This window comes from Octopus bimaculoides, chromosome 1 (genome assembly GCF_046866305.1).
Source record: "Octopus bimaculoides isolate indiv1 chromosome 1, ASM4686630v1, whole genome shotgun sequence".
Lineage (NCBI taxonomy): Eukaryota > Metazoa > Mollusca > Cephalopoda > Octopoda > Octopodidae > Octopus > Octopus bimaculoides.
In genome coordinates, this window is record NC_142928.1 from 34,170,782 (window position 1) to 34,185,502 (window position 14,721).

At 34.4% G+C, this 14,721-nt stretch overlaps 1 protein-coding gene across 50 annotated transcripts in view; it reads left to right on the forward strand.

Annotated features, from left to right (window-relative positions):
* LOC106879639 (TNF receptor-associated factor 2) overlaps nucleotides 1-14,721 on the forward strand; it is a 56,110-nt gene that overhangs the window by 17,890 nt on the left and 23,499 nt on the right. For all 50 annotated transcript variants that reach the window (XM_089350129.1, XM_089350059.1, XM_052966105.2 and 47 more), the window contains one exon: nucleotides 1-135. This exon is cut by the window's left edge and continues 99 nt beyond it. In XM_089350129.1, coding sequence (XP_089206255.1) covers nucleotides 1-135 — 135 coding nt within the window. The remainder of the gene's footprint in view (nucleotides 136-14,721) is intronic.

The window sequence follows — 14,721 nt, forward strand, 5'->3', positions numbered from 1 at the left end:
TGAAATCCTTTGTCTCGACGGGAAAAGTGTTCCCGATCACTTCAAATGTCCTGTGTGCCATCTTATTTTTAGGGACCCAATTCAAAGAATGTGTGGTCATCGCTTCTGCAAAAATTGTTTTGAAGGATTACCTCAGTAAGTATACTATTTTGCTTTAATTTTATTTCAGTATTTTTTTTTTCAGCTCCTATGATACACTATTACATTGTATCAAATACAATTCCTGTCATCAGCAAAAATAGAATCAATAGATTTTTATGCTTGTATTACAGTCATATCTGATGACGTTATCAAGAACTATACATTATGAAGTTTTTTTATGCAGTGAAAAACTGCAGGAACTTGTATGACTGTTCCAGCATGACCAAAATCACAATGGTCTGAATGTATTACAAACTCATTATATGTTGGTACCAAGTTCAAACACTATGATTATCAACTTTGACTTTCTTGCTGTGACCATTCTGTATTTTGTTTCGTTGGCATAGTATATCTTGGACATTATCCAGTGTGACTTAAAGATAGTTAATAATGAGTTGAGGGAGATTTAACTACTGTTTCTACAAAACTGAACAGTTGTTCAGAAGTTACCTCGTTGTTGTGATAAAATAAGTATTAATAATGTACTTAGGTTAATTCAGTTATGCATTCCATATTTATTTGTATATATGTACTTTTCCCCAGATTTTTTTACCTAAAATTTAGGATGTATATTTAGGATCTATATGTTACAACTCATTTTCCCAGTTCCATACACAAAGCTACATTCAGGAGGCATAAGTTGTAACTTATTGTCCAATCCAAATTGGATAAAAAGGGAGTTTAAATCATTCTAATAATGTTACATTTTTCTATGATAGTGGTAATGCATTAAAATGTTTATTGTAAGTATACCCCTGTCACAGATCATATTGAACAAGGATATGTACTGTTAACTAACATCAGAATGATTCAGAAGTATAATATAAAACTGAAACAGCAAAATGACAAAATGTACTGCTTTGTATATACTGCTATGTACCTTAGTTTGTATATACGCTACCACAAGATCACATGCTTCTTAAGGTTTTGTATTTCTATTACTGTAATAGGTAGTAACACAAAGGTGTTCTAACCAGTTAGTCAATATATTGCTTTACATATATGCAATATATATTATTTAATGCTAAAATTGTTTGAAATATATATAATTTATATTTAATATATTGAAATACAATTTTTATAAAAATACTTCTTTTTATCATATTAGGCTACTTTAGCACTATGTTAATATATATTGCATGATTAAAAATTTTTTTGCTTTAAAATCCAAGGGCAGTTTAAAAAAAAAATGCATAATAAACAAAGTAATGTGGAGTTTTTTTTTTTTTTTTTTTAATCTTTGCTTAAATGTTTGTTCCATCAATACACAATAAAATCATGTATAAACTCAACTACAGTCATTATCAAAAATCAGATTGATCTTCTCGGGGGGAAAAAAAACGTGATCATGTGATTTCCCTAATGTTGACTTTACAGCAGGTGCATTTTTACAGTTTACACTGGCAAAATTTAAAAGTCACTTTTGAAATTGCTTTTTGTTTTGAGATTTGTGAACATTTTCAATGTATTTTGTACAGCAATTGTAATAAATCTGACTCCTCCACCTCCCTCCCAAACCCCACCCCACCCCCTGCTCAAGAAAAGTCACTGTATATACAAACGATTATTTTTCAGAGATTATAACAAGTCACTTTGCATATTCAAAACCTTTTGGAATAAAAAAAATCCTTTACTTGAAAAACAGGTATGGTTGGCAACAGGAAGGACATTTGGCCATAAAATCCTTCAGATATGTTCCCTGCCAATCCATGCAAGTGTATTTTGATAAATGTTAACGTTTTGTTTGAGTAGTTGTTGTGTAACCACTGGTCAGCTTATTGTAGTTTTTCTATCTCCTTTCATTCTCTTTCTCCCTCCCTCCCTCCCTCCCTCCCTACCTGTCTATCTATCTATCTATATATATATATATATATATATATATATATATATACATACATACATACAGTTTCAATCATTCAAGCCTGCAGCCATGTTGGGGCACCACCTTCAATTTTTAGTTGAACGAATCAACCCAGTACTTATTTTTTAAGCCTGATACTTATTCTATCAGTCTGTTTTGCCAAACTGCTAAGTTATGGGGATGCGAACACACCAACACTGGTTGTCAACTGGTGGGAGGATGAGAGAAAGACACACACACACACAGATAGTTTACATTAATACATATACAGTATCCCATCAATGTTATAATACTTAATTCATTAAAATTATTAGCACATTAAATTAGTTGGCCTCATTTTTGATATTTTCAGTTTCATTAATCATAATGATACATTTACCATAACTATAATAATACTTTTATGAGTATTGTACGTGTTTTCTTTTTTCATAACTATAACGACCTTTAGGCAAAACAAACATCTCAAGTCGTATACAATATTGTTATTGGAAAAAATTCAGTCTTACAGCTGTTTCTGGGATATCCCCGAGTATGGGATGTTCTATCATCAGTTAATCTGTTACAGCACTTACCTAGCGTACCTAACCATTTAGATCGCCTGTGAACTAAACCCCCATACGTTGTGTGTGTGTGTATATAGATGTATATATATACAAACACACACACACATAAACACGACGAGCTTCTTTCAATTTTCGTCTACCAGATTCACTGACAAGGCTTTGGTTGGCCCAAGGCTATAGTAGAAAATACTTGCCCAAGGTACCATGTAATGGAACTAAACTCAGAACCATGTGGTTGGGAAGCATGCTTCATACCACACAGCCACACCTGTTTATCTATTTTAACATCTGGGGAAATTCTATTTTCATTTTATGAAACTGAAACAGACATTATTAACGGGGATTTTTTATTTTTTTTTTACATTTCCTGTTTTCTCAAAGTAGCTTTTGATTATTCCTTGTGACTCAATATCTTGCTTTTGCCAGTTACTTAACATTACTCAAATGTTTTCTGTCCCTTCTCAGGAATGATACTTATAAGATTCCTAATGGTTTTGAAGTGTCTTACAGTGAAAATGGATGCATAACAAAATGAGTGATTTATTAGTTTATCAAGTGTCTTCTATCATCGCCTCAGGACGAACTAAGCCTTGTGAATACAGTTTGGTAGTCAGAAGAAACTGTGCAGAAGCCCACGACATAGGCTTTAATTTTAAGGTAGCACTATTGTGGCACATGGGGTTTCAGGAAATCAACTTCAACAGTACAAGGGGTTGGTAGTTCCAGTAATGGATCAACTGGAGCCCTCATTTGTTGAAACTTGTGTGAATTAATAACAGAAATTTTTTTTTTTTTTTTCCTCTTTCTAAGAATAATCTTGGTAACAAAAGCCATTTGGCTGAAACTTAAACAAACTTCATCATTCTTGACAATATCTTCAGTATATGATCAGTGCTGAGGTCGATGTAATCAACTACTAAATTCATCCAAGATTTCAAGCCTTGTGCTTTAGGTGGAAGGCATTGCTGTGGTTGCTGTTATTATTATGGCATAAGGTGGTAAGCTGGCAGAATTGCTAGTACGCCATATGAAATGCTCTGCAGCATTTTGTTCATCTTTACATTTTGAGTTCAAATTCTGCCAAGGTCAATTTTGCCTCTCATCTTTTCAGGGTCAGTGCAATTGACTTATCCCCTCCCTGAAATTTCAGGCCTTGTGCCTATAGTAGAAAGGATTATTATTATTATCATAACGTGTTTGGCTTCAGTTATACTAACCATAAGCTGAGATACTGAAAAAACAAGTTGGTGCTATTAAATTGTATGTGAAGAATGATTTGCTAGTGATAGGGTGAGAAACAGAATTCTTTGGAGAATGTTATTAATATATTAATAGCAGTAGAAAATACTCAAATCGTTAGTTTAAACCATTTAATATGGTGTGTTGTTGTCTAATGATCTTTTCTGAGATATTTTGGGTGCATTTCTTGTAAAGGTTACTGTTGTACAGAAAACTTTGTGTAATCAAACCCTTCCTTATGGTAAATGCTGTTTCTTCTAAGAATAAAATTGTTTTGAATGCAAAATATGAAAATTTATTGATGAGACAGAAATTCCTTTTTGTAGATGATGCTGATTTTTTTCATAGTCTTGTTTCTTAATATTGTTTTCCCCCTTTGAATTCTAATGCAGGAAAATAAAAGAGGCAGTTGCATTTAGAAAAGTTCTGTTTTAATGATATTAATTGTCCTATAATAATTGAGTTGAAATGAGCTTATAACCAAAGGTGGGCACAGTTAATTGAAAAGTTAGCTTCATTAATCAGAAAGTTAACTTCAATAATTGTTAATCAGTTAATTCTTTAAAATGTAACAGAAGTTAATGATAAACCGTTAATGTTTCAGTCATTTGACTGTGGCCGTGCTGGAGCACTGTTTTTTGTCAAAGAAATCGACCCCAGGACTTATTCTTTGTAAGCCTAGTATTTATTCTATTGGTCTCTTTTGCCGAACCACTAAGTTTCAAGGGTGTAAGCACATCGCACACACACACACACACACTTACAATGGGCTTCTTTCAGTTTCCGTCTACCAAATCCACTAACAAGGCTTTGGTTAGCTTGAGGCTATAGTAGAAGACATTTACCCAAGGTGTCACACAGTGAAATTGAACCCAGAACCATGTGGTTGGGAAGCAAGCTTCTTACCAAACAGCCACATGTTTGTTTTTTCTTTCTTTCTTTCCAAGACAGTAGGGTCTGAGTCAAAAGAGACTTGGCTATTTTATCTAGCAAATAGAACAACTGCATGGAGGCCATTATGTGCTTATTTTATTATAGAGCAGAAATGCTACAGCAGCTTTGATGCAAACATGACTAAGGTTAGGGCTTAGATTCACAAGTATGGTTTTGGGTTCGAAGCCACTGCTTAGCACCTTGTAGTCTTTTCAGTGAAAAATGGTAGATGAAATAGTAAATATATTTAATCTTTGCTCTTTACAGTGGTAACTCCTTGCTCACTTATTCAAATAGAATTCCACCGGAGTGACCATTCTAGTTTAAATGGTAGGCTTAATATACCACCCATTTAACACTATCACCTGATCCTTGGGTGCCTTTAGTAGAGTCCAGTTTATTGCGAGAATCCAAACCTGGTTTCTGGTCTGAGGAGAACTTCTTCCCTTCCTCCTCCTGGTTTACACATTAAAAATAAAAGAAAAAAGAAAAAAACATCATAAATCATTAAAAAGCAATTATGTACTTTCGATCCAGCCAGTGTTGATTATGGTTGAATTTGTTTCTTTGAACTGTTATCTGGTTGCTTGACCTATTAGAAATAATAACTAAATCTCTCTCAAATCACACCATCTTTAAATAAAAAGAAGACATATTGAATAATGTAGTCTGCGATAATTCTCTGAAGACAGGATTATACTGGCTAGAGTGCCTTTGATTATATTATTATTTAGCTGTATATAATGTTAGAAATTTAATGCAAAACACCACAGTGAAAATTGTAGGAGTAGCATTGTATTTTGATGTTTAAAACAAAATGACAGGCTAAAACATATTATTGTTTTATATATATTGGGTCCTCCCATAAATAATGCAATTTTTTCAATTGCATGAACTAAAAGTCGAAGGGGAACAGGGTAAACTACCTGCATGAATTTACTATAAAAGCAGGTAGTAATTTTACCTTGTACTTATTCCTAGTGCAAGTTTTGAAGAGTGCAGTTCAATCTTAAGTTATTTTTTCAAAGCTATAATGGAAGTGACAAAGGAGTATATTCAGCATGTTTTGTTTTATGAGTTCAATAAAAACAACAATGCAATGGAAAGTGCAAGGAATATTAATGTAGTATTGGCGTTAGGAAGGGCATCCAGCTGTAGAAACTCTGCCAAATTAGATTGGAGCCTGGTGTTGCCATCTGGTTTCACCAGTCCTCAATCAAATCGTCCAACCCATGCTAGCATGGAAAGCGGACGTTAAACGATGATGATGATTTGACAATAAGCATAAGCTAGTGCCAATGGTGGCTCCAAAAATTCCTAACCAGAAACTACAACCTAGAAGACAAACCTTGTTTTAGAAGATCTGTAGAGCTTGACAAGGAAATCCTGCAAACCCTGGTGGAACAAAATTCCATTGTAACTGTTGAGGAACTAGCAGAGAAGCTTGGATTTAGTCATTCAGCTATTCATCAAAACCTGCATACCATTGGAAAAGTCAGGAAATTGGGTCAATGGGTTCCTCACAAACTTTCCAAGTCTAATTCGTGCAGAGAGTGACTGTGTACTCTTCTTTGCTGTCATGAATCAACCTATTTTGAACCGGATAGTGACTGGTGACGAGAAATGGGTTCTCTATAAAAATGTCAAGTGGCAAAGACAGAGAAATGGGTACTTTATAAAAATGTCAAGTGCCAAAGACAGTGGGTAGGGAAAGAAGAAACACCAGCACCCAAGGCTAAAGAAGGTCTTCACCTATGTAAGGTGTTGTTATCTGTTTGGTGGGATATGGAAGGTTTGGTCCACTTTGAACTTTTTAACCCAAATGAAACAATAACAAAAGAGATCTACTGCAAGCAACTTGGGTGGCTTAAGTCAGCGCTAGAAGAAAAACTACCATCTTTGTTTTCAAGATGAAAGGAGTTCTTTCACCAGGATAATGCTCAGCCACATACAGTGAGAATGTCATTCCAAAGGCTGGAGTAGTTTGAATGGGAAACAATGCCCCATGCACCATACTCACCGGACATTGCCCCATCCGATTATTTATTCTGCAATCTTCAAAATTACTTGGACGGAAAAAATATGAATTCTGTAGACGAAGTCAGAACAGTACTGGAGGAGTGAATTTTGGTCAGAACAGTACTGGACAAGTGAATTTTTGGAAGAGGGACCTTGCAAGTCAACCAGATAGATGGAAGAGCATTGTAGAAAATGCAGAAGAGTATATTTTAGATTAGAAATTAACTTTATCTTAATTTTAAAAGGTAAAAGGAGTATAAAACAACCGCATTATTTATGGGATAACATGTGTATATATATATATATGTGTGTGTGTGTGCTATGTAAAAAGCACCCATGCTAGTGCCCCACATAAAGCCCCATAAAAAGTACTCTGTAAAGTGACTGGCTTTAGGGAGGACATCCAGACACGGAAACCATACAAAAACAGACAATTGGAGCCTGGTACAGTAAACTGTCCAATCCATGCCAGCATGGTAAACAGATGTTAAATAATGCTGATAAATATATATATATATATGTGTGTGTGTGTGTGTAAGCAGAATGAAGCACATTGTTAGAGATTACATATGTTAAGTTTGGTTGATTAGTGCTGAACCAGGACTAAACAATTTACTAGCTGAAACAATCTGTGTTATGCATAGTCATTTAAAATGGATGTCGGAACATTTTCTGGTAGCTTATTTTGTTGGATGGCAAATTAGGCTGTTGTGAATGAAATAAGTTTCATATAAATTGCTTTCTTGATCATGTGACTACTTTTCTAAGGGAAATACCAAAGAAAATCTCATTTGTGTGTTTTTATATTCAGCTTTCGGAGTGAACAATAGAGCAAAATAATTAAATTGGCATTTACTGAGTTGGGAAATAAGCAGTAATGTTTTTCAGAGGCTAGCATCATACTCATATTATTTGTATGGCAGAAACTGGAAAGCAACATTTTATTTGCCCTGTGAAGTTTTGCTACTAATTAACGATTCAAAGCAATCTACTTAATTGTTATAATTATTAACAATAAAGCTGAAATAGTTCAGTAAAGGATTATTTAATCTGAAAATCTTAGGATACTCTTTTCTTAAAGCAAAATCCTGTAGAATCCTCTAGACTGGGCCACTTAGCAGTCATCTGTTACTTGTGATGCTAATTAAACTTTATGTTGCAATATCATACTGCTTGATTAGTTTTCTCTTCATCACAATCACTGGCGAGACAGAGGACTTGTGCCAAGCTCCAATGTTCTGCTTTGGCATGGTTTTTGTGGCTGGATGTCTTTCCTAATGCAAAAGTTAATGAAATACATTTTATGTGTTAGGTTTGTTGATATAAAGCAATAGCGATGTAGTCAAAGATTTGAAGACTAAAGTTGGGTAATCAAAAAATGTGTGGAAGTTCATCTGATAAACTGTACCACCTGCTCTTAGTGGTAGACTTAATCTTTTAGCTGGTTATCACCACTAACTGGTTCGTGGATGCCTTTAATGGAGTTTATTGTTGTAACCATTTGAGCTGAGTTTTTCTGACTTAAACTAACTCAATGTTTGCAACAACACATCAGCTGGGATTTCTTCGGTTATTTTTCTTGGTGGCTCTATAACACTCAGAGAAGGCTTTCTCAAAGCCATACATAAAAAAACTATAAAATATAAGTGGCTTAAGTATCTTATCGAGAAGACTTTTCATTCATCATCATCATCATCATCATCGTCTTTTAACGTCCGCTTTCCATGCTAGCATGGGTTGGACGATTTGACTGAGGACTGGTGAACCAGATGGCTACACCAGACTCCAATCTGATTTGGCAGAGTTTCTACAGCTGGATGCCCTTCCTAACGCCAACCACCCCGAGAGTGTGGTGGGTGTTTTTACGTGCCACCAGCACGAAGGCCAGTCACAATGGACTTTAATTATTCTTTAGAAAAAAAGTATTAACTGCTGAGAATATTGATTCAGTTAGTTAAGAAAATAATAGTTTTAATTTCAGTTTTATTTAGTATGACAAATTATAAATATTGATAGTGATGTTAGGGGAGAGATCATTGTTTATGATACAGTCTGTTAATAAAAGTAAATGTGTCAATGATATAACTGGCAGGTGTTTTTCATTTTTATCATAGCTTTGTGAAAGTGATGAAAAATAATTCCTGGTAGGAAAGAATGGTATAAATATTTTAGCTTGTGGTAGAAGTAAATTTAAGTGATTAAGGTGTGGCTCTTGATCTTTATTTCTTTCTCTATTCAATTTTCAAGACTTAGTTGAGGGATTTTTATTTCTTAATTGCTGAGAAAAGCCATATCAAACTTAATATTTTAATGAAGCATGATTACCATGTAATCTGATATTTTGCCACAGGCATTTTTCTTAAAAAGTTAACTCCATCTTGTCATCAGCACTTAACTATCTGAAATAATGTCATTTAAACCAGCCATATCTGGCTCAAATATTTGAACTGTTTTATGTTCAAACTGGCCAGACCTGGCCTTATATACCTACCCTACAATGTCATTCTAAAAATATAGCATCACACAAGATAATACATGATTAATTCAAAACAATGTGAATAAATATTACATTTGACATAGTAATCTGAGTGCTAAAGGGTTAAACTAAATTTTCCTACACATCCTTTGTTTTGAGATTAAATTTCATGAATTAACAATTGATTATATTTAATAATAATGAAATTATTGTGTATAGTGCTCAGGTGCACTACAACTCATCAAAGGTGCATGTACAGTACATAGAATTATGTACAAAAGCCAGGAAAGTGAACAGTATATGAGTCATGATATACATGTGCATGCGTATGGAGGGGGGATATCCGGTGTAGTGTTGGCAAATTTCAGGAAGCATGGATGTTTTAAAGGATGCACTGTCTTGGCAACTCACAACTGATGCAGGTAGTTTGTTCCATGCTTCAGCAACTCTGAGTGAAAAAAATGTTTCCAAAAGTCATGGGAGCTGTGCTGTTTTCTGACTTTGTAAGCATGCCCACATGTGTTAGACACATGGTGCTCAAGGTGGTTGTTGGCACAATGGTTAATAATTTTGAGTGTTTACCAAGTCAGTTGCCAGACATTGGAGCTTCAGTGTATCTATACCCAGGGAAGCAAAGCATTCAGAGTATGGTAGATGCCTGATGGAGGGTATTCACTTGGTTGCACATCTCTGAACAGTTTCCAGAAGGTCAGTGTCCTGAGCAAGGTAACGGTTTCAGACTGGTGATGCAAATTCCAAGTGTGGCTGTGCTATAGCCATATACAGCCTTAAATAGATAGCTGGAGAGCAGCTGACAAAGGTCTTGCTTAGTAATACCAAGACACCCTCAGCCTTCTTGACAATTTTAGAGATGTGCCATGTCCAGTGCAAATCGCTGCTAGCAGTAATGCCCAGGTCACATTCACAAGAAAACTTCTTGATAGTAGTGTTATGGAGAGAGTATGTGGACACTGGGCCCAAATGCAAGGAATCTTGCATGAAGATGAATGTAGGCTTTGTGCAAGTTTTATCTCCTTAAAGAAAACAGTTTCTATGTAGTCACTGAACCTGTTTGAAATGACATCCAAATTACTATCTTAAAGAAAGGACTGTGATGAAATCTCCAAGAAATAGAATTTGTTGGGGGTTTGGTAGTTATCTTTGTCATTACATTATTAGTCTTTGGAACAAACATCTTACAAAAATTATGATTGAAGGTTTTAATACAAATCCAAGCACTTGTGTATCAGAACTAGAAGAATTTGTAATTTTATAAATTGGGATCAGAAACTATTTCCCCTCTTTAATCTGAAGCAGAGATCATATTGGCAATTGATTATTGGGTTTATTCTGTTTTTGTTATTTTAAAATATTAAGTCCTAATGTCTTGTTGTACTACAACAGAAAATATTTTTCTCTCTAGAACTTAATTTAATTTTCTATCTTCTGAAGTGGAATAATAAATTGATATAATATTATTTTTGCTCACAAGAGAAACATATAATCCCATAGTATCCATCTACTTAAAGAGAGAAAAACTTACGTTTTCTGAATTTGAAAGGCATGTAGTTCCCTATCTGTCAGCTTTCTCTCCTATGATTATGCTGACTATATCCCACTTTACCATTACTATATTTTCAAATCTGTAAACCTTTGGAAATTCCTAACTTTTTTTTATAGGTAATATATACTCAGTCATTCATTAGTGTTGCAAATAAATGTTTTTTCTGTTAAGAACCATTTCTGTATGTGTAATATTTGAGTCAGTCTTCGATGGTTTACAAAATTTAATAAGTGCAAACTAAGATCATAGGTGCACTTGTTCATTTGTTGTTACTTAGCTCCAAGTTACTCTGATTAAGTGAGATCGAACTTTTGGTTAAAGATATTCCTGTTGTTTTACAATAGTTTTCTTTCCTATCTATTAAAGTAAGCACATTCACACACACACACACACACACACACACATATATTTACAAGGGGAACTTTAACCTACCAAATTCAATCACAAGGCTTCAGTCAGCTTGAGGCTGTAGCAGAAAACACTTGCCCAATCTAAACTGCATTATTTAATGTGTATCCTTGTCCTTACAACAAGGGAGCATGATTTAAGAGAGATTTAGTTGCCTATATTTGGTAGGCAGCCAATAATAGTATCCTTTGTTAAGTCCTGCTTGCCTAATTGTGTTTTAAATGAGGATATAATCAGTAAACAAATTAAAATGGAACTAAAATAAGCTTATCTTTCCAAGAAATTAACATTAAAATTCATAGAAGTCACATGAGATCATAAATGTACTTACTCATTTGTTATTTTGTTTGAGGTCAGCCCTGATCAAATAGACCTAGCTGTGGTTCGGTCTGTTTGGTCAAAGATGTTTATTCTCAGTTGATTCATCTAAATTATTGAAATTCATCATTAGAAATGGTATCCTCTCATGAGTGATAACAGGTTTCTGTTCTGGCATCATTTACATATGATATAACTGTACAAAAGTGAATGCCAAGATAAAAATAAATGGAAATGATAAGTCCTTGTCTTTGTTACTAACAACTTGCTTAAACTAAACAAGTAATATAATAGTATTTTTATTAAGCATGAATCTGCAGTTATTGACTAATGAAATGAAAAATTGTATTAATGCCTTTTGCTACTGAATAAGTAATATTAATTAGACATATAATGATACAACACCCATTGACAGCAATGAAGAGAGTTTGAAAGGTTGGCACAGTAAGGGGCAGCTAGCCATAAAACCTTTTGCTCTAATTACATAGATACTATGCATGATGTTTCTAATACTGACTTAACTTATGATAGTATAATACACACTTGGAGTATTGTCAAATTTAACAAAACTAATTTTAACTTGTGCCAGCTGGGGAAGCCCTATGCAGTTGTTCAACTTGCTAGATATAGTAGAATATTCTGAAATATATCCTACTATATTAAAGAGAGCACACACTGGACAATGTTGTTTCTAATATTAAAAACCCAGAAAGGATTACAGCTAGAATGTTTTTAGTCAAACATCCAAGAAAGCAAGCTTGGGGCTAAACAACAAAATCAATAATTATCACTTCGCTATTATTTTCCTTGCTGGCATGGGTTGGGCAGTTCAACACTGTAAGTTGATTTTTATTCAGAGTTATTGCCCTCTAAGTTGAAGTTGGGGGACCATACCTTGCTCATGCATCTCAGTTTTGGCATAGTTTTTATGGCTGTATGCCATAGAAATTAAAACAATTAACTTTTTGGGTGTCCATTGTTGATAATGATAACTTTTGTTTTTCAATTCCCCCCCCCCCCCCACTAAGATGAATTGCAGGTTATGTGTTATTTGCCATCTTTGCAGTGTTTTGAATACACACTTCACATGTCTAACAAATAAGAGTAGCCACACAGTATCGACTCTTGGATGGGTGGATGCAGGCATACTGTCAAACTCTGTATGTTTCTCACTTTGTCTTGAATTCATATGCATCATCTCTCGATGTGTAGTCTGGTTTAATGTTAGATGCTCATAAGTTTATTGAATAATAATAATTCTTGATGGCTGTCTTTCCAAAACAAATGACAAAGGGAATAATCAACAACAACCAAAAAAAAGCTTAAAACCGTCGCCTTCCTGGCACTTGTGCCAGTGGCACGTGTAAAGACATTCGAGCGAGATCATTGCCAGTGCTGCTGGATTGGCTCCTGTGAAAGTGGCACGTAAAATACACCATTTTGAGCATGGCTGTTGCCAGTACCGCTTGACTGGCCTTCATGCCGGTGGCATATAAAAGCACTCCACTACACTCTCGGAATGGTTGGCGTTAGGAAGTGCCCTTCCTAACGCCAACCACTGTAGAAACTCTGGCAAATCAGATTGGAGCCTGGTGTAGCAATCTGGTTCACCAGTCCTCAGTCAAATCGTCCAACCCATGCTAGCATGGAAAGCTGACATTAAACGATGATGATGATGATGATATCTCATTAATGTCTATCATCTGAACTTTTTGTAAATAATCATTGTAATTCAGTAATTTTCTTTATGAATCATACACTCCTTATCTACCAAAATGTCTAAATAGCTAGAGATATGGACAAACATGGTTACAGAGGAGCAGTGACCTATTTAACTCATTAGTGCTTAAACCAGCCATATCTGGCTGAAATATTGTTTTGTGTTCAGACTGGTCAAATCTGGCTTCTTGCATCTACCCTACAATGTCATTCTAAAAATAAACAATCACATCATCAAAATGTCAAAGCTGTGAGATTAATGCATATTTAATTCAATACATTTGACAGGATAATCTCAGTGTTAAAGGGCTAAATATAGATTTAACTCAAGAGGAATTATATTTGCTCATTTAGATCTTATGCAATCAGTACAGAACATTTGCATTGTTCACTGATAGTGCTATGTAGTTTATATCTTTACTGACTCATGTTCAAAATAAACTAGGTGTGTTCAACAGTCTATTTCAGTTTTGAAATAAATACTATGCTATTGAGTTGCCTTCTGGTAGCATATCTTTGTAATTGATGCAATTATTTTTATTTATTGCACTAGCACTCCAGTAATCTCTCATAAGGTGTGTCCCCTAGAATAATTTTTGCTTACTTAAAGTTCGTTACATTTATTTCCACTCATGGATTATGAAGTGTGATCATCTAACTTTCATGCGTTCCTCTAAGAAATTAGCATTGCAAATGTTACTGAGAATAAAATGTTAGGTTGGTAAATGTAACTAAGTAAAGATGGATGAGAATGTCGAGTTGTCACCAAATGTAACATAGAAGAGAGTCCTGTGTTTTTGAAGGATGAATGAGAAAGAGATAATGAAAAGTTCTCAAATAAGCAAATTTATTCTTAACTATAAGAAAGCTGTTAAAATCCAAGAAATGCTTGATTCTCAGTTTAAAATTGAATATAGGTTTGTTTTTGTTCATATGTACAAAATAGAATTGCATGTTTGTTATTTATATATTTGTTGTTGCCTCACATAGTGTGTAAGCTTGAGGAAATATAATGCAAGTTGTGTGAGAATCATTTTTTACAGCCTGCCATTATTATTATTATCATTATTATTATTATTATTATTATTATTATTATTATTATTATTATTATTAAGGCAGTGAGCTGGCAGAATCGTTAGCACACCAGGCAAAATGCTTGGCGGTATTTCACCCATAGCTACATTTTGAGTTCAAATTCTGTCAAGGTCAACTTTGCCTTTCATCCTTTCCGAGTTGATAAATTAAGTACCAGTTGCGTACTGGGATCAATCTAATTGATCTAATCTATCTCCCTCAAAATTTCAGGTCTTTTGCCTATAGTAGAAAGGACTTATTAATATCATTAAGGCAGTGAGCTGGCAGAATCGTTAGCATGCCGGATGAAATACTTAGCGGTATTTCGCCCATCACTACATTCTGAGTTCAAATTCTGCTGAGGTCAACTTTGCCTTTCATCATTTCAGGGTTGATAAATTAAGTA